Source organism: Mustela erminea, chromosome 3 (assembly GCF_009829155.1).
Source record: "Mustela erminea isolate mMusErm1 chromosome 3, mMusErm1.Pri, whole genome shotgun sequence".
Classification (NCBI taxonomy): domain Eukaryota; kingdom Metazoa; phylum Chordata; class Mammalia; order Carnivora; family Mustelidae; genus Mustela; species Mustela erminea.
The window spans coordinates 112,578,004-112,600,843 of NC_045616.1; the positions used below are offsets into that span (position 1 = coordinate 112,578,004).

General features: G+C 35.4%; 1 protein-coding gene across 2 annotated transcripts in view; it reads right to left on the minus strand.

The window, feature by feature from the left end:
* The window catches only part of GABRA1 (gamma-aminobutyric acid type A receptor subunit alpha1), a 58,301-nt gene that overhangs the window by 23,711 nt on the left and 11,750 nt on the right, over positions 1-22,840 (minus strand). For both annotated transcript variants that reach the window (XM_032337110.1, XM_032337111.1), the window contains exons 4-6: positions 14,292-14,359; positions 7,188-7,408; positions 4,838-4,920 (exon numbers count right to left, since the gene is read on the minus strand). In XM_032337110.1, coding sequence (XP_032193001.1) covers positions 4,838-4,920; positions 7,188-7,408; positions 14,292-14,359 — 372 coding nt within the window. The remainder of the gene's footprint in view (positions 1-4,837; positions 4,921-7,187; positions 7,409-14,291; positions 14,360-22,840) is intronic.

The following is a 22,840-nucleotide window of genomic DNA, read 5'->3' on the forward strand; positions in this document are numbered from 1 at the left end:
AATTCTAAACCTCGTGTCATTTTTGTAACAAATAAAAAAAAAAAAAACTCTTGCTACTGTATTGCACTATCATTAGCAGTAGTGCCTGAACTCTACTTTTTTGAACTTCATCATGTGTTGCTGATAGATAGGCTGCCAATATAGTTTTAGATAAAAAAATTTGTTACCATCCCCTTTAAACTTCATATAATTCAATGTCTCACACTTGCAATCTCTTAGAAACTCCACTGTGTATGAAACCTACAATAAACTCAGTGTTGTTGTGAAAGTGGAGACAACATATTGTCCATGTCTCTCAATGGAAATCTCCCCAAATGCAGAGTGGACCCACAAGGCTAAACAGGGGATGCGGATAAAGGAGAGCACTTGTTGTGAGGAGTACTAGGTGTTTTATGGAAGAGTGGATTGACTACATTGTACACCGGAAAATAATATTACACTATATGCTAACTAACTGGAATTTATTTTTTTAAAGATTTAAAAAAATATTTAGGGGGAGAGAGAGAGAGAGAGAGCATGAGAGAGCATAAGCAGAGGGAGGGGCAGAGGGAGAAGCAGACTTCCGACTGAGCAGGGAACCCAATGTGGGGCTTGATCCCAAGACCCCGGGATCATGACTTGAGCTGAAGGCAGACACTCAACAGACTGAGCCACCTACGTGCCCCAACAAACTAAACGAAATTTAAATAAAAACTTAAAAAAAAAAAAAAGAAAGTTTGTGTTTCATGATATAAGGCATCACAATAGGTGATATACCTTATTTCTTCATTTTAGTACTTAGAAAGGAGGTCCTATGACTGCTTCCTTCATTTGAGACTAATCAGCATAAAGAAGATAAGGTTAAAAAGAGTCTTCAGCTACTTAGTCAAAATGTTGAACTCAGATTTAAAAAAATTAGCAGATTACCTCAGAAAAATTTTAAAAAGAAGACAAAAAACTTTGATTGGGCTTGTGAAAGAACTCTGTGGTGCTACAACACTGGGAGCATAGACTTGGTATCAGAAGAGTGAGTGCTGTGAAGTGTGTAAACCTGGCGATTCATAGACCTGTACCCCTGGGTATAAAAATATATGTTTATAATAAATAAAAAATTAAAAAAAAAAAGAAGAAGAGCATCTGCTATAGACACTATCTTTTCACTTTTACAGGCCTTTGTCTTTTCATTTGTATGAAGCAGGTGCACTAAATAATTTCCAAAGTTTTTTATTATTCAGAATTTGTTTAAATTTCTACTTATCTCTCTCTCCTTATTTACAAGGCACTATGCTTGATAATCAGCCAGGAAACCATCATTTATTGAGTCCATAACTAGATCTAGCACTTGCCTAGATCTTATTGTCAGAATATCATCTGAATCTCTTCATTTAGAATCAAAGCCTTCTTTGTATTTTCCTCAAAAGCTGTTAAAAGATGTCAACTAAATCATGCACATTGTCTTCTGGTTATATGGCCTTATGAAGATGGCTTTATCCCCAATAAGCAAAAAGAGTGATATAACACTGACAATCAGGGTCGAATGGAAAGTGGTAATGGAAAGTGGAAAACATCTGCTTTTCAGAGGTTAGTTCCTATCAACATATGGATGATTTTGCTTCATTAACATTTATTACATAGTATTCTACTAAATTATTACAAAATCTTCTAGCTTATCTCTTGATTATTTTCTTCTGTGTGATTCTGGCAAGATGTTTGCTTCAAAAACTGGGTCAATGCATTTTTAGCCCACTTTTGCCTCAGTTTCTTCATTTCAGAAGTATGCTAATTAGGCCAGGACAGAGAACTAACTATACAATAAATCAACCACCACTCCTTCTCAAGTCAATGGCAGGTGATGGTAATTAGTCATGGCACTCTCCCACTGAGCTCAGATGCTTATTTTCAATTTCAAATCTTCTCTGTTTAATTACCCACAGGTCTTAAACCCTTTTCTGAAGCAATCTTCTCTGAGACTTAAACATTAAAGGGGCATTTAAAACCTGATTACTATAATTTTTATCTATTCAATAAATATTTTTTGTGTGTCTACATCATATTAGGCTCTGTACTAGGAAATGCTGAATAAAATAGGTTGTGCTTTCATGGGAGTTTTACAGTCTCCAGACAATAAAAATGTCAACCAATAAATAAAACTAATAATTATTGCTATAATACATGTAAATTAAATATGTATTATAATCAAGAAGATGGGTGGGACTGTATGTAAATTTAGATAAGGTCATTAGGGAAGCCCAGAAGATGACATTTATGCTGAGAAGTGAAAAATAAAAGAAGCCACTTACATAAAGAACCAAGGGAAGAGTAACCCAAGTAGAGAAAAGAGCATGTATAAAGGCTCTGAGGTAGAAAGCAGATTTTTATTTAACTTCAGTTTTCTTACATGAGACATTATGTGTTTTCTACTTGCTATCCATTTCCTCCTTCCTAAAATACCTCCTATTTTCTTCAGGCTAACAATGTGCTTAGTTAAGAATATTTCTTCCCAGCCTCATTTGTAGTCAGCATTGGCAATGAGACACATCTTTGATTAATGAGATACACATAAATGTCTGCTAGGATTTTAGGGAAAGCTTTTATCTCTTCAATACAGTTGTTCATTCTTTCTTTGTCCACTATTCTTTATTTTGAAAGCAGATGCAATGGCTGGAGTTGCAGCAACCGTTTTGTGATCAGGAAGAACATCTAAGGGCATCTTAACACATCATCATTTTTAAGATGCTGACAAAACAACAATCAACCAACAATCACTTACCACCATTCATCTTTTTTTTTTTTTTTTTTTTAAAGATTTTATTTATTTATTTGACAGAGAGAGATCACAAGTAGGCAGAGAGGCAGGCAGAGAGAGAGAGAGAGAGAGGAGGAAGCAGACTCCCTGCCGAGCAGAGAACCCGATGCGGGACTCGATCCCAGGACCCTGAGATCATGACCTGAGCAGAAGGCAGCGGCTTAACCCACTGAGCCACCCAGGCGCCCCCACCATTCATCTTATATAAAAATATAAACCCCTCTTCTTTTTCAGCTAGCTATACTCACGGCTTGAAAGCATTCCTGACTAGTACACTAAACAAGTAATTTGTTGTTCAAAACAAGGTATTTCTGAAGGTAAAAGGGGGCACTACTAGTAGTTATACCAGGATATAAGGCAAAAGTAAGTACTGCCCCAGGCAACCTATAACACATGATCTTCCTAAGTATAAGATTTTGTGGATTAGATGAGCTGATACATATACAAATGTTTAAAATACTGCCTGGCATACCAGTAACACATAATACATAATATTGTTAAAAATGGAGGTGGTAATCAGGAGAAAATATAGTAGTCTGAAACATAGAATATACATTAAATTGGGAAAAGAGTGAGGAGGAGGGAGTTATCACCAAAGGCCCGTTTGGCTGACAATTTTTGAAGTAGTTTGTCCTTGGGTTTCAGTATAGAATTCGATTTATAAATAAACTTGTCTTTCCATGACTAGAGCTGCTAGGAGCCTGAAGGCCCTTTGCTATTTTCTTTGCTTGCTGTCTTCCTACACCACCACTATTTTTTTTTTTTCTATGAATCATATCTTCACCAAAATAGTTGCTTAGACTGTCTGTCTAGTGGGAACAGAAAGATGGTTAGGTAGTCCAGGAGCTGACTCAGTCCAAAAGTAACTCTCCTGCAGGAAACCAGGAATACATTGTTCTTACTTCTTACTCCCTTTACATATGCATACTAGTCAAAAGCAGAAGGCTAGAGGAAGACAAGAGAACCTGACTCTGCTGGGCAGAGTTCTGTTCTCTTGGCTCCTCTAATGTGTGCCTGCATAGTTTCAAATAGCAGAAGCCTCAACAGTTATCATAAAGGTATCTAGGATACCTTCAAAAGCACTAATATACACATAAATTTCATGGGATATCCAAACAGATCTAGAACTTTTCAAAAGGCTACGATTAGGGTAAATTCTCATCAGGCAATATTTGTTAGGTGTAGGCTTCATTATGAAGAAACAATTATCATCCACTGCTGTCACCTACCAATATTTTCATCTGATAAACAACTTGCAATATTCTTAAAGTCAAACAAATGTCAGCAATGATACAAAATAAGCACAGTGATCTCCATCTATTGGCAGGGAGTTATTATCTATGTGGTAAAAGCATCCATACTCCACTTGTTTTTCCATGAATACAGCTTTAACAAAAGTAGATATTTTTCCCCTAATTAATTAAACCCACTCTTTCTTATAATAATCTCTTCCTGAAATAACATTAAAAATGAAATTAAAGATTATTACTTATAGAATGTATTTTTTTAAAGTTTTTATGTATTTATTTGAGAAAGAGAAGGAGAGAGAGAGAACGAGGAGGGGGATGTGAGGGTGGGGGTGGGGAGAAAGAGACTGAGCAAGAATCCTGATTAAGGCTTGATCCTAGGACTTGGAGGTCATGACCTGAACTGAGGGCAGACAATCTTAACATACCAAGTCATCCAGGCACCCCTAGAAAGTATTTGCAGCAAATCACTGAAATTTCTTCATTTTTATCTTTATCTGTTTTCTAACAGGTTTTACTAATTGGAGGTTTCTTGCTTAAAGACTTAGGTTTCTCAGGGGTGCTTAGGTGGCTCAGTCAGTTAAGCATCCTACTCTTGCTTTTGGCTCAGGTCATGAAATCAGGGTAGTGAGATTGAGCCCCGCATCAGGCTCTGCACTTAGTCTGGAATCTGTTTGTCCCTCTCCCTCTATTCCTCCCCCTGCTCTCTGTCTCAGATAAGTAAATGAATAAATAAAATCTTTTAAAAAAAATACTTCGGTTTCTCATAAGAATAAAGAAAAATTAAAATTAAAAATTTACTCACAGCTTCCAAATTTTAGTGGGCAGGCATGTGCATCCATCGGGAAGTCCTCCAAATGCATTGGACACTCAGCTCTCACCGTCAACCTTATCAGTTGAGGAAAACAGAGGATATAAACAAGAGCCCTATAGATTGGGCACTTACTGATAAATACGACTCGATGTTATTAACTATAGCAAATATATTAAGAAAAGCAAGCGAGGCAGGCACAACAGCAGCATGATACTGAGCTCTTAGCCAAAGTATCTAAAAGGAATTATTTACAACAACGATTGGATTTTGTTTTTGTTTTGAGAAAAACATTGACATCAGATTTTGTATGATGGGCAAGCATTTGTTATGTTTCCGAGGACCAGCTTCATTACTTAATCCACCCAGACCCAGAAAATCTCTCAGGACTAAAACTAGATGTAAGCAAATAAATACTTGGATAAAGACTTGGTCGAGAAGAAGACATGGATATCTAGGAAGAGAAGAGGATGTCTCCTCGGCTCAGGGCAGCTCTCCCTATCTCCTTCTTTAAAACAGCACCAAATGGGATAAACCAACAAAGGAAATAGGCAAAGGAGAGTTTGTGGGTGATCTCACTATATTCCCACCATTTCGTTTTATACAAATTTACTGTCTAATGGAAGCCAGGACTCTGCTTGGCTTCTGTTTAGTCCTTATCTTCAGTTCTATTTACATTTGAAAAATATATTTCACCGAAATATACTTGATTTTGTTTGGTGGAATTATGAGGGAATTTATGTCAAATTCCTCACATGGTTCTTATAAAATATATTCACTCATATTAGTAAGTAGCTCAAGAAATGTGGTAGGGCTGGCTTTATAGTCAGTAAACTCATTAAGTTGCAATGTTGATTAAAGCAAATATGAAATGTATAAATTAATGATCAAACTTGCATCTTAAAATTAAAATATTAAGGAAAGTGATGACATATTAGCAAAGGTGGTTTAGGAGTTTAAAAGTTTAGGAGATGGGCAGTAACAGGCTAGTTATTGACAAAGAACACAGCACACACCAGGTAGTATGATTTGGGCAACTTTTCAGTAGGTACAAATCTTGCCCCAGAAAATTGTCAGCTGCGAGGAATAAATATGGAACTTAGGCTCAAAAACAAGTGTAGGGTGTTTTGTAAGAGGAGAATATTTCAAGTCTCAATTATAAATAGATCCTACTTGGATGATCTGGAAAGGTCTCAGCACGTCTGTCCACTGATCCTCCATTTTTTCTCTCTCTCTTTTTTTTAGAAATTTTTCATTCTTTAATTCTATTACATGTTTACTAGTTGAGTCTAACATCTAAAGCATCTCTTGAAGCATTTTTTTTCCCTTTCTTTTTCATTTGGATATTTTGTATAAAAAGGTAAAAATTCTGGCAGCTTTCTTCAAAAGCAAGAATCACTTTAAACAAAATCACATTAAACAAAATCCACCAAGTCTAGGATTTTGTCTCCATTGCCTTTTTGTGCCAGAGGAACACTTGGGACGGTCTGAATTACCAAGTACTGTCCAGGTCTATAAAAACAACACTCTAACAAGTGACTTGGGTATGAAATAACTACTTCCCTTAAGAATGAGTTCTGGACAATTTTTAATTGCTTACAAATTAGGAATATTTTAAACATTTTTTTCTTTAAAAGTATTCATAATGTTTTTTGTTTCATATTTTCTTCATTAAACCATAAATGAATAAAGATATCTAGCTGCCAGGTTTTCCACATAATCTCAAAATGGAGAAATGTTTATTAAGCAGGAATTTTACACACACACACATACACACACGTATGTTCTTCATATATGTAAATATTCTTCAATGTAAGCAAAATTAAGAATATTTATATTCTCAGTCTAATAATAACACTATAAATTCAGATACTTCTTCTAAGTGCATACTTCCACATGAATCTACAGTTTTTAAGAGAGTTGAACTGTTCTTTTTTTTTTTTTTTCCCCTCTTTTTTTAAGTAGAAACATTTTCGGATACATACCTTGAGACTGCTTCTAGAAATATGATCTAGAACTTATTGGGAGGCAGCAATATATGAGGTTAGTAGTAGGAATAGAAGTTCCTCATATTGAATTAGAGCAAGTTGGAGAGATACTTGTGACATATTACTTAATATACATTATAAGCCTCCCCCACTTTACCTAATCATTTTACTTAATGCTTTAATACCTGCATTAAACAGTCTGTTTTTTTTTTTTTATAGCGGAATAATTATTAAGGTTGAAAAAAGAGGGCAAAGAGGAAACCAGAGGTTCCACCATGGCCCATCAGCTTCATGATCACATATATATGGAAGAGAAGTACAGAAAGAATCACAGAGAGAAACACAGTCAGCCTTACCTCATGGTGTATAACAAGGTGCCATCCTCTGTGATCCTCAGGAGTTTGTTGGGCATGGTCATGTTGTGTGCCACTGACTTCTTTCCATTGTGAAAAAAGGTATCCGGAGTCCAAATCTTACTTGCCATTAGGTTATTTAACCGGAGAACTGTCATGGGTCCTTTAAATTTTAATCTTTCATCCTTCCAGCTTTGACGGAAAAATACATCTATTGTATATTCCTAGATAATTTTGGAAAATGGCAAAGAGTTCAGGGAGCTGTATTTTGCAATGCAAATACTCAGACAATGCATAATTTTTACAACTTTAAAGGCAAAATATGAGCTAGGTGATGTTTTCAAAAGTAAATTTGTGGTGGTCTGTACATAGTGGTTTCCAGTGAATCATTTTTTAAAATATCTAAAATGCCAGAAATATTGCTTGGTCAGAAAAAATTCACAATTATCTCCTCAAGTATGTGAAAAGAAAATCATGCCCTTCTCCCTATACCTCTACCACACCAGCACTCAAAAAAATAGAATACAGTACACATAAAAACAAAACTCATGCTGGAGCTTACTGTTTAAATTAGATAATGACAGCTACTTACATATAGTATTTTGGGGGGTCCTTCCATAGTCTGAAAACCTCACAGTCAATTTCAAATCATCCATGGTTCTAATACTAGCCTGGTAATCCCCATCTCTTTTATGGATAAGCAAAAAAAAATTTTTTTTTACAGATAATGTTTATAGTCTTTCAATTTTCCACAACAAAGAAGATTATGAAAATAATCTGTTTCACTGTTAATTGGGATCTTCGCCAAAAAAAAAAAAAAATGCAGAATATGAGGGTGTGTGTGAGTGTGTATCTGAGTATATGTGTGTAGAAGACACATGAGAAATGTGTGAAGCTCATCATCATTCACAGCCAGGGAATCTATTTATTTGAATAAACACAGCATTCCTTATGGCAATACCCAGAGACAAACATCTGCTAATCTGAAAACAAGCAATGTGACTTACCAGCTCCTAAAACTGAAAAGGGTAATATCCATCTTCCTTGCAGCACTTGCTACACTGACACTAAATTTGGAACTTAATGGTTTGAAATAAAGATTACCACATTCTCCATTAATCTTAGCATGCTCCAAACTGGAAGGAAGACTAACTTGAAAACATCATGCTACATTTTCTTAATCCCCTAAACTCTAATGCATTAGAGAAAGCTGTTTTTTTTTTTTCAGATCTTATACATATCATCTTTAGAACATGCAGAAAAAATGTCTGTGTCTAAGCATATTTTGCATGAATTTAACTATCTGCTTTTTTCCTCAAGCTTTAAGTAAGATTGGGTAAAGACTGAAGAAAGGTTTATCCTTCTGCCACACATTTGGTATAGCTAAGACCTTCTGATCAAGTAATTAATAATTATTGGATAGTTTACAGAGGACCGGGCATAGTGCTATATCTTGACTGAAACAGCAACAAGGAAGTGTAACATGATGTCAGTTTATGTTTGTGGGAAGACAAACTACCTTGTTTGTTGCTTAGGAAGTGCCTTGTGTCTGGAAGTGTGACATGAAAAGGCACTGAGATAGGAATTTTCTCACCAGGAAACATTTGTTAAGCATCTTTAAATTTAGCAGAGGGAGAAATTGCTTAAACTTGGATGCTGTAAAGAAAACTCATGGAGTAGGTTGGGCATCCAATGGTATTTTCCATGAGGAAAGAGATGGGGTGGGAACCTATGGACAACACTGGGAAATGATACACAGGAGCAGTGCTTGCCAGGAAGCAAAGGGATGGATTTACCCTGAGCTCTGTATGTTCTCTTCTCTGCATGATAGGCTTATGAGATATGGGTATGATAGTCAGGACATTTCTATTACTCAGGAATCAGCCACATAAGCTCTATTTTCTATCCAACTGAACTACTTTAGCCTGTCAAATAGTAGAAGAACAGTCACTTGTTAAATCAAGATGTCCAACTGACCATATTCCTATGAATCCAAAAATTTTATTTAGTTGATTTGTTCATTTGCTCCAAGGATATTTTTGAAAATGAAATGAAATAAATGTTAAATATCTTAAAAACTTTAAAATAGATTTATTATCAAATCTTTGATAAGATACATCCCAAAGTCAGTGATTCCAAAAATTATGTCAAAACTTGCCAAATTCCTCATGTTTACATATTTGCCATGTTTACAACCAGCTTTACTTACCTGGCTAATGGCAGACACTGAAATTCCCAAATTCATATGATATTCTCCCTCCAAATACTATACTGGCCACACAAGCATGCACACACACACTGCAAAACTAACTGGATAAGCTTGCATTTAAGTGTTCCCTTCAGCTGGAAGTGGAAATGAAAAGTGAAATAAAAACACTTGGTAACAATGAGATCCTATCTAAGCAAGAGTGTAAAAATTTAGTGTCCCATTTTCTAAGAACTGCCCTTGCAACATTGCCATGGTAGCAGCAGGAGGTTCTCAGCATGACCTCACCCTTGGGGTCACAGTGCACTAGACCAGGATGGGCCGGAGCTCCTTCTTTAGGAAGCTGGAATATGAGGGAGGAGAGGCAGAACCCACAGCATAATGGGTATGGATGGAAGTTCTAAACCTGTGAACTAGAACGAAATTGTCTGTCTGCCCGATGTGTGACTGTAGGTCATTCTCTATACTCCAGATTCCACTCTATAAAGTGGGGATCATACCGTAGCGATTTCACTTGCCTGTTGTAAGAAGGGAGTTAATGATGCAAGTGAACAGTTTACAAGAATGTCTGAAACAGAGGAAGTTCTCAGTAAACATTAGAAGTTATTTGTCTCCCCATTTCTTTGCTCATCAACACAAATTTATATTAGATTTCAATGTCGCTGAGAATGAAAAAAGTGCTCTTTGTTTGGACTGGTAGCAGGATAGGAAACTTCAGGAAAGTGAGAGGGTTATAACCAAGTAAAGTAAAATCTGAAGGCAAAGGAAAAGACTCTACAGAAGACTGAACAAGTAGGAAGTTCTGACAAAGATGCTGTTCAAGGTTCAGTGTTCTAGCTGCCACCATTCAAGTGACAAGTCTCTCTCCACGTTACCCTGTTCAACAGAGTAGGTCGCTGGAGAATGTGAGTCTTACTCTGAAGACTGGACAGAACATCCATTATGTTCCTACATAAATATTGTTTTGAAGTGTTCCCACTTGCATCATCTACTACCATCTGTGTGTGCTTTGACTTCATACGTTTTCACCACTATGGAAAACAGGGCTCTGCAACTGTGCTGCCAGGGTATTTCTGTCAGAACCTAGTGCCCTGGGATTGTGCCATTTGATTGCCAATTAATGGTTTTTAAAATAAAGTTAAGGAGTTGCCCTAATTTTGTTTTCTATTCCAGATGAAGTCAGATGCCTTGGGAGCTATGGAACCTCTAGGGGCACACAGCCTGAGTTCAAGTTGCTACTTAGCTAGGTCACTTTCCTCCTCTGGAAACTGTGGATAATAATAATGACTAGGTAAAATCATGAGTACTAGATGAAATATGATCTATAAACCTATTAGCATGGTGCTTGACATATTATAAGCATTCATTACTGTTGAATTCTGTTATTACACTTATCCTTATTAGATATTTTATTAGTTATCACTTTAAAAACTACAAAGCTTTTCTTGTCTTGAAAATAGCTTTGTCATTGGCCTTCTAATTTTGATAGACTCTAAATCATACTGCTCTTTATTTGTAATTCACCCATAAAGTAGTTTAAATGAGTAATCTCCAATGAATTGGCCAGGTAGCCTCTTAGCATATCAGTTGTAGACCTGGGTAATTTGGTCCTCTGACAGAACAATTCAAACATTATCTTGTTCAGAAATTTTAGGCAATAGGAAGTATAACCGGCTTAGACACTCTGTTCCTTCTTCCTATCTGATTTTTGACCAAAGGTCATTTATGAAAAGTAATGCATAAGTCATAGACTTAATGGTGTATCGAAAACCCCAACATACACCTTTAGTCCAAGACAAAAAAAAAAAAAAAAAAATCAGTGTTTCCTTAAATGACAATCTAAGCAAATAACTCAAAGGTATGCCAAATATTTTGAAGAGAAAATATGCCTTTATTTGAGCACCGTCCTGTAACAACTCGTATTGAGCATCTAATCTTTGTGAGGCATTATGAAAGATGCCAGCGATAGAGAATATTCATTTTTAATTATGATGATGGTAATGATAATAATGATAATGAGGAGGAGGAATAATATCATTATCAGTGTGTGATGTTTGTAATGCTTCATCCCCTCTTGATGTTTCCATTTATGAGAAGAGAGCTTCACCGGTGCAAAACTTCTGAATGCTCTCCAATCCCTCATACTCCTTTATTTAGGGAGGGGGAGAGGGAAGAATAATTTCATTTGATGGGTAAATATGGAAGGAGAAATCAATCTTGCCTATCTCAGCCTCTTCTTGCTGCTCTGTCCACAAGACTCACAAATTCTGATGTTTCTCCATGCTAGAAGTTTTGTATGGACAGTCTCTGCCCTAACAAACGGAGTAGGCCAAAGTCTTACCAGGTGACTGGGTGGGTTAATCAGATCGATTCTGATGTTTACTCTCTGGAAACTCACTTGTCTACAGATATAAAGCACCTTCCACAGGACCTTAATAATTAGAATGAAGATGATGATTCTCAATTTCCAAATCCCTTATTTTATTATCTTATTTCTCAAAAGGTTCAGAACTCAGGAAAGAGGGTATTATTTGTTGCGTCTCACAAGACTTTGTTGTAAAGACAATAGAGACAACTAAACCTACCATTAAATAAGTAGGAATTCAACACTTACTATGAGGCAACCATGCGCTGATACTCTGAGGGATGTGAGGCAAATGTATCTTTACATTTTTCGGCATTACTTTAGGAAAATAAGACATTTATATAAGAGAAATAACTTTACAAAGCAGTGTTATAAATGACACCAGAAGTTAAGCTATTATTTTATAGTCAACAAATCTGACTAGAATACAGAAAGGTAAACCTCATCCATTATCGGATTAATAAAAAAAAAAAAGGTTTTCACTAAGCTTTTGGGTCTTGATTTGGGCCTTTGTGGAAATGTAGAATTTAGATGGGTGGGAAACAGAGGAAATTTTCTATGAAGGATACACAGCATGATAAGGAGTTCAGAGGCAAAAGTAATAACTATTTAGTTTACTGAGAGTTTATTGAGCACTATCTATAAACACTTTATTTACATTGCTCATTTAAAATTCCTAACTATTTTACAAGGAGAGGCTAGTACAATAATACACCCATTGTAGAGACTTTGAGGCTTATGCACTTTAGTGATTTGCCCAAGGTCATGCTATTGGCAGTGGTGAGATGTAAATTCAGCCAGCCTGGATCCTAGACAAGTTCAGCTCACCCCCAAGGGCTATGGCCTCATAGAAAGTAATATTTAAGCAAATGACTAAAGTAAATTGTCAATATTAGGAACAAGAGAGGACAGATGGTAACATCATCTGTGAACTGTACGGAATACAGGCAGAAGAGTTTAAATTTGACCTTAAACCTGACTAGGATCTATTAAATGTTCTTAATTAGAAAAGTAGCACAAGAGAATAATGCTTTAAGACAGAATTCCAACATGGGGGAATCACAAGAGGTCCTTGGGGTGAAGAGTTCAGCAAAAAATAGTGTATAACAGTATTTCAAGAAAGTGGTCTATAGATCAACCACTATAAAAAGTTGCCAAAGAAATAAATACACACTGTGCTAATTATTATATTTCTATTTCTTGCATGTATGAATTCATTTAATATTTATGATAATCCCATGAGGTATTATCATCACTCCCATGTTACACATGAAGAAACTGAGGCAAAGAGATGTTAAGGAACTTAACACACACTTATAAGCACCGAAGTTGGGAATACAAACCCAGACAGCATTCTGGTTCAGAAATCTATATTCTTACCTAACCCTCTCTTATGCTCGGTGACTCTGATTTGCATAGTTGGTACATTTCATAACCTGTGTTAAGATCTAACCTATCTAATTATCCTGAGCCAGCATTTCCCAGTGTTTGGCTCACAGAGTATTAGCTCTACAGAATGTCAACAGTTACCACATTAAAGGTTTAGACAAATATGACTGGAAAACACTAGATTAAATGTAGTTAAACAGGTTTCCTTACTTCAGGACTTGTCAGAGCTGCCAAAGTGGGTACACTTGTGAATTTCCACACTTTGAAAAATGCTGGTTTTAACTGATATTTTTTGTAGCTTTTATTCTCAATCACTTGAACTATTATGAAATCAAAGAACTTTTATGTAAAGATGGCATCAATAGAAAGGCATTTTGAAAATAATATTCAATAAGTCTATCTTTGAAATATTTCATAACAGTGTGTCTTCATGGGCTCTTTATGATTTTTTTTATTACATAGGAGTGTGGTTATTATGAGTATACAAATATTACATCAGAGTTCTACTCTTAAACCAATTCCCATCAGATAGAATAGAAATTCGTGTTAACTTATTGGGTTGGGAAAAGAAAGAACAGGTATGCATTAATTTTATTTTCATTCTTGGTAATAATTAATGAATTTCTTTTGCAGTGAAGCTAAACATTTCCCACCAATGTGTTTTATTTGAACTATTTCTCTGTCTAATTCTGGTCAACTATTCACTCAGCTTTTACACTCACATCCCCTTTCTAGCCAAGAATAATTCGGAAATCATGATGTTCATGGCTACTGTATTAGAATGCTGGCTATCTAGAGACATAGCATCTTTCAATCAACATGCCCTCTTAAATAAAATGTAAGGCAGATTACACTATTTGGCTTACAGAACATAACCCAAGTCAAAGCAATCATTTCAGGGATGGAAAAAAAGAAGACTGCAATGGTTGATATCATAAATGGGTTTGGTCTGGAAAGTAAGTGGGTATTTTCTATGATATAAATATTATATATTAGTATATGTTATATATTATATAAGTATACAGAAAAACACAAAGATATAGCTAAGCTATTTCAAGTTATTCTCTAAGTACTTGGTTTATATTTTCCTTTCAAAAGTTAAACTTAGAAAATACACCAAGAAAACCAAAAATGCAGTGTCACTTACCATATCATGGTCTGAAACAGGTCCGAAACTGGTGACGAAGATGTCAGTCTTCACTTCAGTTACACGCTCTGATGAAGCAGGAAATTGGGACAGTGAATGTCTATCAACAGTCCTTATTAGATCTCACTACCACATACTCATACCCAAATGGGAAATTTATTGGCTTTGATTAGCTATTTCTAAAATTGGTCCACTGTGTAGTCCTGATAATTTACTGCTTACACACGAAATTTCACAGTTAATATTTTTCAATGGAGAATGAAGCCTAAATATGCCACTTTGGGAGGCAGACTTTATGGAGAAGTCAGCTGCTGCTTAACAAATTCCTCAAGAATGGGCACATTTTCCTAATGATACCAAGCCATTTCACATTGTAATAAAAAAACATGTTGGCATATGGGTGTCATTTAAGCTTAAATACTCTTACAGAGCTCACCAGATCCTCTAGCTATTTCAGATACTTCTGGGAAGTATACAGTATACTGTAGCAAGCTTTATTAACTCCTTAAGGGCTCAAGGGCATGTTTTATAAATGATGCTTTCTGGCATTAAATCATAACTGGATCATCCAAATTACTCCCCAGGAAAAATTGACAACCTATATCAATACTTGCAATTTTGAGGACAAGAAGAATATATTATGGCACAGAAAAAGTTCGTTTAGTAGATTCCATTTCAAGTTCAATGCAATTTTATTTTATTAGTCTCTTAGGCATATATATCAACCAATAAAACATATTCATTATAGTCTGGTGACAACTCAACACAGGCATTTTCAAGGAAATTCAGCCACCCCCCCCAAAAAAAAATGATAGAAAAATGCTGTTTTCATAAAAGGACACAATTTGTTTAGAGGTGAGAGTGAAAAAGATGGCTTTGTAATTTTAAACTGTAGCTCTGAGAAATAATGGTCCAGTATCTTAAGCAATTCATTTTATTTATCAGGACATTTATATCTCTGAGGTAGGACATTAAAAAGGTGATCCAATATAAGCAGTAATGAATTCTTCTGAAAATCAAGAATTTTATCTCTCAGCAATTCACTTGTAAACAGTTAATACTTTCAGTATAAATTTCTCTCAAGAAGGTCATGTTGTATACTGTACATAATGTGTACCACAAATGAGAATATAACTTGGGAGGTAGAGAGAATCCCTCCAATAACCAATATAATATTTTTTGGCTCCTTTCCCTTCCCCGCTTTCTTTCTTTTCTTCCTTTTTTCTCCCTAACAATTTCATTGGCTCCAAAATGTTTAAATGGGCCCCCTGACGTAAGAATTATCTGAGATTTACTCTTTAAAAAACTTGAAAATGGAGGACATGGTTTGAGACAAAAAAAACAGAGCTGTGTTTTTAGAACTCACTTCCTAGGGCACCTGGGTGGCTCAATGGCTTAAGCCTCTGCCTTCCCTCATGTCATGATCCCAGGGTCCTGGGATCCAGCTCTACATGGGCTCTCTGCTCAGCAGGGAGCCTGCTTTCCCCTCTCTCTCTGCCTGCCTCTCTGCCTACTTGTGATCTCTGTCAAATAAATAAAGAAAATTAAAAAAAAAACTTTAGAACTCACTTCCTTCCAAAGTCAGTGTTAACCTTCTACAGCAACTAAAGAGCTTGAAAGGAACAGCCATCAGCAATGTCTTAGCTGGAGTAACCACTGGCCTGTTCAGGCTGTCTCCATCCTCTTTCTGTCTGCATTTGCCCAGTGCTTCCATCTCTTTTTCTCTCTTACACCCTCTTTCCATATGTATTCTTTACTCAATTAACTCTTTTTCTTAGTTTAAACATCTGTTATTTCTTTTTATTTTATTTTATTTTATTTTATTTATTTATTTTTATTTATTTATTTATTTATTTATTTTATTTCCAGCATAAGTCAAGCAGAGAGAGTCAATTATCATATGGTTTCACTTATTTGTGGAGCATAACAAATAGCATGGAGGACATGGGGACTTAGAGTGGAGAAGGGAGTTGGGGGAAACATCTGTTATTTCTTAAGACTCCATCTAGAGCTCACACTTTATTAGAATACCAGGACTGACTTTCAATTAAAACAATAATAAAAAGAAAATGCATGTTATCTATTCCCAAAAGCTGGAATTTATTTTATTAATTGAGCTCATTATTGTCCTTTCTTTTTCAGCATTTTCCTTTCTAGTTTAAGCAAAGGAGCCTTTGATATGAAAAAAAAAATGCACTTATTGCCATGAAAATAGTACAAAAAGAAAGATATCAGGTAATAGAGAATTGGGCACATTTTCTTCCTAATTACTAGTATCCCAGGTATGCTCCTTATTGGTAATAATTTTATTTCTTGTTACTTATATAGATTAATTTCTTTCTTTTAAAAGTACCCTATATTATGTGATCAAGGAGAATTAATATTTATATTTTCTTTTTACAAAAATCTTCAAATAGTTGGATCTTCTTGTTATTTTATTTATTTTTCTGAGTGGTTGATTCAACCTAATTTTGTTTCTAAAGTTGAGTTTATATAAACTGTAAGACTTATGGTGAATATCTTACAGATCTGGGTAACTTCTACAGAATTAAAATTATGTTCATTCTTCCTTTTTTATTTTTGTGGTAGGGATCTACTATTAAATGCATGTTCATTTGGGAAATATGTATGAATCCCTATCAGCATACTTGCAAGTGCTTTGCAGTTTGGGACAGCTTTCCTGAACTCCTTTATCACCATTATCTATTTCTTGCATGTAGGGAGGGCATAATTTTTACACTTCAAGGTAACTCTCCAAGGTAGCTAGCTTTACAAAAATTGGCTCAGCAGATGTTTTAGGAGCAACCAATCTGTTTTATCTAGCATGATAAAGCGCTCTAAAGAAATGAGATATCCACTTGCGAAATATATGGGCTATTTCCCTCTGCTGTTTTTAAATTGTTAGTAAATGATGTTGCCATATAACTAACAAATTATAAAGACCAAAAAGCCTATTTATAAAGATTACTGTACCAATAAAATGGAATGTAAAACATGGTTAAGTTCATACACATTAATTGCCAAACATAATTGTTAGTGTGCCATATAGAAGGATTAGGAATAAATGCAAAGCAGTTCACACAAATGGCTATAATCACACTTTAAAAATCTATTTCTTTAATCCTTTATCTATCCTTGCCCCTAAGTATATTTACCATACCAGTTCATCATCTTCAAGTGCTTGACCTTATTTTCTACTAGTTCTCTCCCTCTGATACCTTCCAAACATCACCACTGTAATATTCCAAGGCATGCACCCTGACTGAGAGCCCTCACCTGAGTCCAGACGACCTTCTCACTATGCACTCTAATCATACAGATATCCTTAAAGAGTTTCTGATTTGTGCTCTCTGTTCATCCTGTTTTCCCTCCAAACATATTGACAAACCCTAAGGTTAAGGTAGCAAAATTTCCAAACTGAAGACTGCCTGGTGGGGGTTGGGAGGGGTGCAGGGACACTCAACTACTAAATGTAAGAGGTGGGTGATGGCACCAGAAGAGAAAGCACGGTGGTGCTACGACATCCGGGAAACCATCTGGAACTTGGGATAAGGTAATTAAAGAAAGGAAACAACACTTTCTGTATTTTTCCCTCTAACATATTTTCCTTGCCACATACCCAAACGGTTTTCTTTGATTTGTCATCAGCTGTTTGTGAGTGGCCAGTTTCCACTGCTGAAAAACTCTGCTTATTATGTATGTCTCTGGAAGATTCATCATGAAAATTAGCATGTCAATGTCTTTAAGAAATCATGTTTTAAATAAATGTCATCAACCTTTTTTATCCCTGTATTTCCCAAACTTATCTGGGAATGTTACTCTAAAATGTTACAAAAGCCTTGGGTAAACATAAGGCTAATGTTATTTATCATGTTGTTTATTTAAATCTTTTTTTAACTTGAAAGTATGTTCAGAAATTTCAAAAAGAAAAATATGAAGAAAATTAACCCCCTTAGATTATCTTCATTCACATACATCTACTGCTAATATCTTGATGTATTCCTTTCCTCCTTTTTTTCCCCCCTATTCAAATGATTATCCTTAAACCACATTCTAATTCAGTTGAGTACAATTTCAGTGACAAGAAATAGGTTCCTTTGACCAAAAGTATGTTTTTCCTTACAACTCACAGGCTATTTCCTTAGTGATACATGAAGTCATTCTTTAGACAGAAGATTTATAATTCAGAGTGCAAAGGTTCAAGATAGAGGACCGTTATGAATGTACTTTAGTCAAATTATAAAAAGTTAACTTGCCTTTTCAGTAAAGAAATGATGATTTGAAATCCAGACCCATTTAGGTCTAGGATCAGGCTTAAATGGAAGATATGCTCATATGTATGTGCCTGGGCTTATATCTCAGAGAATTGTTGAGGAATCTTCTTTTTTCCAATTCTGGGAAGATTTAGTCATCTTTTCCCCCTCCTTTCCAACTTGAAATTCCCACAAATCCCCATTAAGGGGAGAAATAAATAGATATATAATTTTAGGATGTTATTTATTATTTAAGGAACATTAGAACATTAAAATCCAAATTGTATGCTCTAATGCCAGACTTTATTGATTCAGCACTGGACTCTAGTGTTATTAGAAATACCTAGAAAGTACTCAAGACCTTTCTACAAATCACATGAGGAAAAGTGAAGATACTTTAATGTTCTAAAATATTCTATTTAAGACCATACAACATGAGTCAGGAACTTCTAATGAAGTTTAGCTAGAGTGATTTTACTGTTATTCAAATGTAAACATCAATGAACCCCTTATGAAACTAGGAAATTGTCTGAAAATGGAAATCAATTAAAATAACCCAGTTGGAGGAAATGTTCAAAGAGCAGATTAATTAGCAAATAATTTTTAAAGTATTTTCTTCACAGTAATCCTTCCCTGTCCATTATAAAAAAAATCAACAGTCTTTAAAATTTGTATAAATTTATATACATGTTAGACTGTCATAGGGATAATCATGGAATAGTTCTGTAAAATGAAATTATAATGTTGGTGATTATTATTATAGTAATTTGGGATACCTTAAAATAGTACATCAATGTCAGCAAAATTTTTGATGATAAATAAACCAATTAAAATCAGTCTTTAAAGAAGATATCCTTCAAACATATACTTTATATACATATATAAATGCTTTATGTGCTTTATATATATGATTTGTGTATATTTATGTTATTTATATACACACAAATGTATATCTATATATACAAACACATACACATACTGTATTATATACTCTATAGCTGTTAGACAGTAGTAAATCTGTTTTTAACAGAGATTTCTTACAATGTTGATATCCTGCTGATAAGTATTGAAATAACAGATGTTTTGAAGTGATAATTCAAAAAGATGATTAGTGCTTGAGGCAGAAATGAGAAAAGCAGTATAGTATAGTAAGTAGTAAGCACACTCGATTAAAAGTCAAAACACTCAGATTTTAACTCTGATTCTCCTGGAGAACAAGCTGTGTGATTTTAGGTACAAGCCTTTAATCTTTCTGAGCCTGTTTTTTCCCCTTTTCAGTGAAGAAATAACACCTGCACAGTTGAGTACATCACACTAGAGTAAGGGCGGAATAAGATTAGATGCTAAAAACACTGTGAAATACATTTGTTGAGTATATTAGTTTAACCAACAAATGTTTACTGAGCATTTTCTATACGCCACACAGGCACTGTTCTAAGTAATAATACTGGGTTGGTGAACAAAAGTGCCAATGTTCCTATTCTGTAGCACATCTTACAGTCTTGGGGAAAACCTATTTTAGATAGGTCAGAAACATAAATAGGAAAGATAAATAGATGATAGATCAGATGCACGAATTGGTAGGAGACGACAGGAAGGTGACAGATATAATTACATATATAACTACATCCAAACACATACACGGATTATACTAATGCATTTCGGATCACTGTAAGTACTCTGAAAGGATGTCTTTTGAAGAGATAACTTTGAACTGAGACCTCAATGATGAAAAAAATTCAGGGAGGAGCAGAAAGAGAAAGATGATGAAAGGAGGAGAAGAAAGAACAAGATCTGAGGTGAGAGCAAATGTGTGATGTTTAAGACACAAAAAGCCCGGGGGCACCTGGGTGGCGCAGTCAGATAAGCATCTTCCTTTGGCTCAGGTCGTAATTCCAGGGTCCTGGGATTGAGCCCTGTATTGGTCTCCCTGTTCAGTAGAAAGCCTGTTTCTCCCTCTATCCCTTCACTCATTTGTGCTCTGCCTCTCTCTCAAATAAATAAAATCTTAAAAAAAGAAACAAAAAGTCTAATAATACATCTGGAACCTGGTTATGCCAGTGATCATGGTAAAGAGGACACTGTGGTGCGAGTGGGACCACACCTAAAGAGCTTTCTACATTTCACTAAGCAGCTGACCTTTATTCTAATGCAATAAAGAGCCTTTGGGTAATGAAGTGAAATGATGTTACTTGCGGTTTAAGAAGATAGCCGATGCTGTGTGAATAATGCGTTCTAAGAGTGTCATAAAAAATAGAATAGGGAATCAACAATGAAGAATTAAAGATGGTGTTTTATTAAGAATGCCTATCACAACAATTTATTTAATATGGTATTGGCCATATTTTCACTGGAAATGCTGTCTACTGAGGAACTCAGAGTAATATTCACTAGGCCCTATTCTGTAGACTTTCAGCTTAGGAAAGGGGTTTATTGTCTCCTTTATGTTATTTTCTATCTGTTAATTCACAGAAGCAGTCACTGTATGGAGACTAAATGGACTAACATTAGTCATCATAATAAAGTATATCTTAAAATCCCACTTGGAAATGGTCCTGTTTGGAAATTGAAAATGTTCTGAGCTCCCTACATAACCGTCAGTGTGTACTCCTGGATTGGACAACGTTTCAGCTCCCTGCCAATCTGCCTGGGGCAACATTTTTGCTCCCTGTCCTTCATTTCCGTTCCCTAAATTCTTTAAAATAATTGGCAACTTTCTCTAGCTGATATGTAGAGCTACTTAATTGTGGCTGTGTTCAGCTACTAAATCTGGATATGGGGTAGAAACCCACATTTCGAGGTAACTAACCAATCCCTGATCCTTTTGTGTTTTCAGATTCTAAGTACTCAAATGATACAAACATCTTCCGGGGGGCGGGGGGGAAGGGAAAATTTACTATGGCAGAGATGAATCTCATTTCCATTGAGAATTTCCCTCCTTCCCTCCTTATGTTATAGACAATTTCTATTGAGAGGGGCTAACCTATAGAGAGTTGGCTGTGTTGGAAGAATGGGTTTCTTTTGGTCTATGTAAGTCTTGATCAAAATTGTATAACTGGGGCACCTGGATGGCTCAGTTGGTTAGGCATCTGCCTTTGGCTTGGGTCATGATCTCCAGGTCTTGGGGTCGAGCCCCACATTGAGCTCTCTGCTCAGCGGAGAGCCTGCTTCCCCCTCTCTCTCTGCCTGCCTCTCTGCCCACTTGTGATCTTGCTCTCTGTCAAATAAATAAATAAAATATTTTAAAAAAATGTATAACCTGTAAAAGCTTTGAGGCATCATACTTCCTGTTCCCATCACAGCATTTTAGTTACATAAGACGAACACTATAGCAATCTTTGGAGGAATATGGGATCTATTTAGGACTGTGTTTTCTCTTAAGTTTTCCAAAATGGCAGAGTTTCCCATCTCAGAAACACTACAACATTATTTTTCAAGTAAGGAATTGAGATTTCACCCAGAAAAAAAAATAACCAACAGAAAACTTTTTAAAAAATATTCTACATTGCTTCTAGAATCAAGATGGGAAATGAAAACTATAAAAAGTTCAAAAGTAATTGCACAGAAAATAAACTGCGGCTGTTACTAATAATTTGGTCTTTATAACTTGAGCATAGCCTCAGTGGCTACATTTTAACTCAGGAAATTCTTGGCACTGATCTGTCGATGATTTATACACAACAGAAAACGATGAGAGTAGAAAGTTTCTAAACATGCTACAACATTCCTTTGGGTATCTAGCTTGGATTCATTAGACAAGCTGGCTTTAGGAGCTGACTAGAGATCCCAGCCAGTGAAGGTTAAAAGGTGCTCTCAGTTCATTTTAACAGTTCCTCTCGGGTTTTTAGTAACTGCTTTTTCTCAAAACTTCAACTGAATTTGGGAATGTCTAGATATAATATTTCTGTGAAAATGGATTACATTATGCCAGAGTCTGAGTATCTGCTCCACAGCTCACATTAAATGCACCAGATAAGGCTACAGCAAATTCAGAATGAAGGATTCCAGAGTCACATTTCAAAAGGTAATACTAAAGCCATGATGTGGTAAAGGAAATATAACACCACTTCCACCAACAAAAAATATTAGATGAATCTAATCTTTTAAACTTTTTGGATGTTGTTATTAATTTAGAATCTTTTCATTCTGTCAAAAGCCATCACATTGTCCCCTTAATATCTCATCCTCTTAATTTTTGAAATTCTGGCTGTTTAATAGAAATATAAAATGTATGTGTAAAATTCAGTTGAACATGAATAAAATGGTTGTCTCTGATCTCAGAATCACACAGGATAC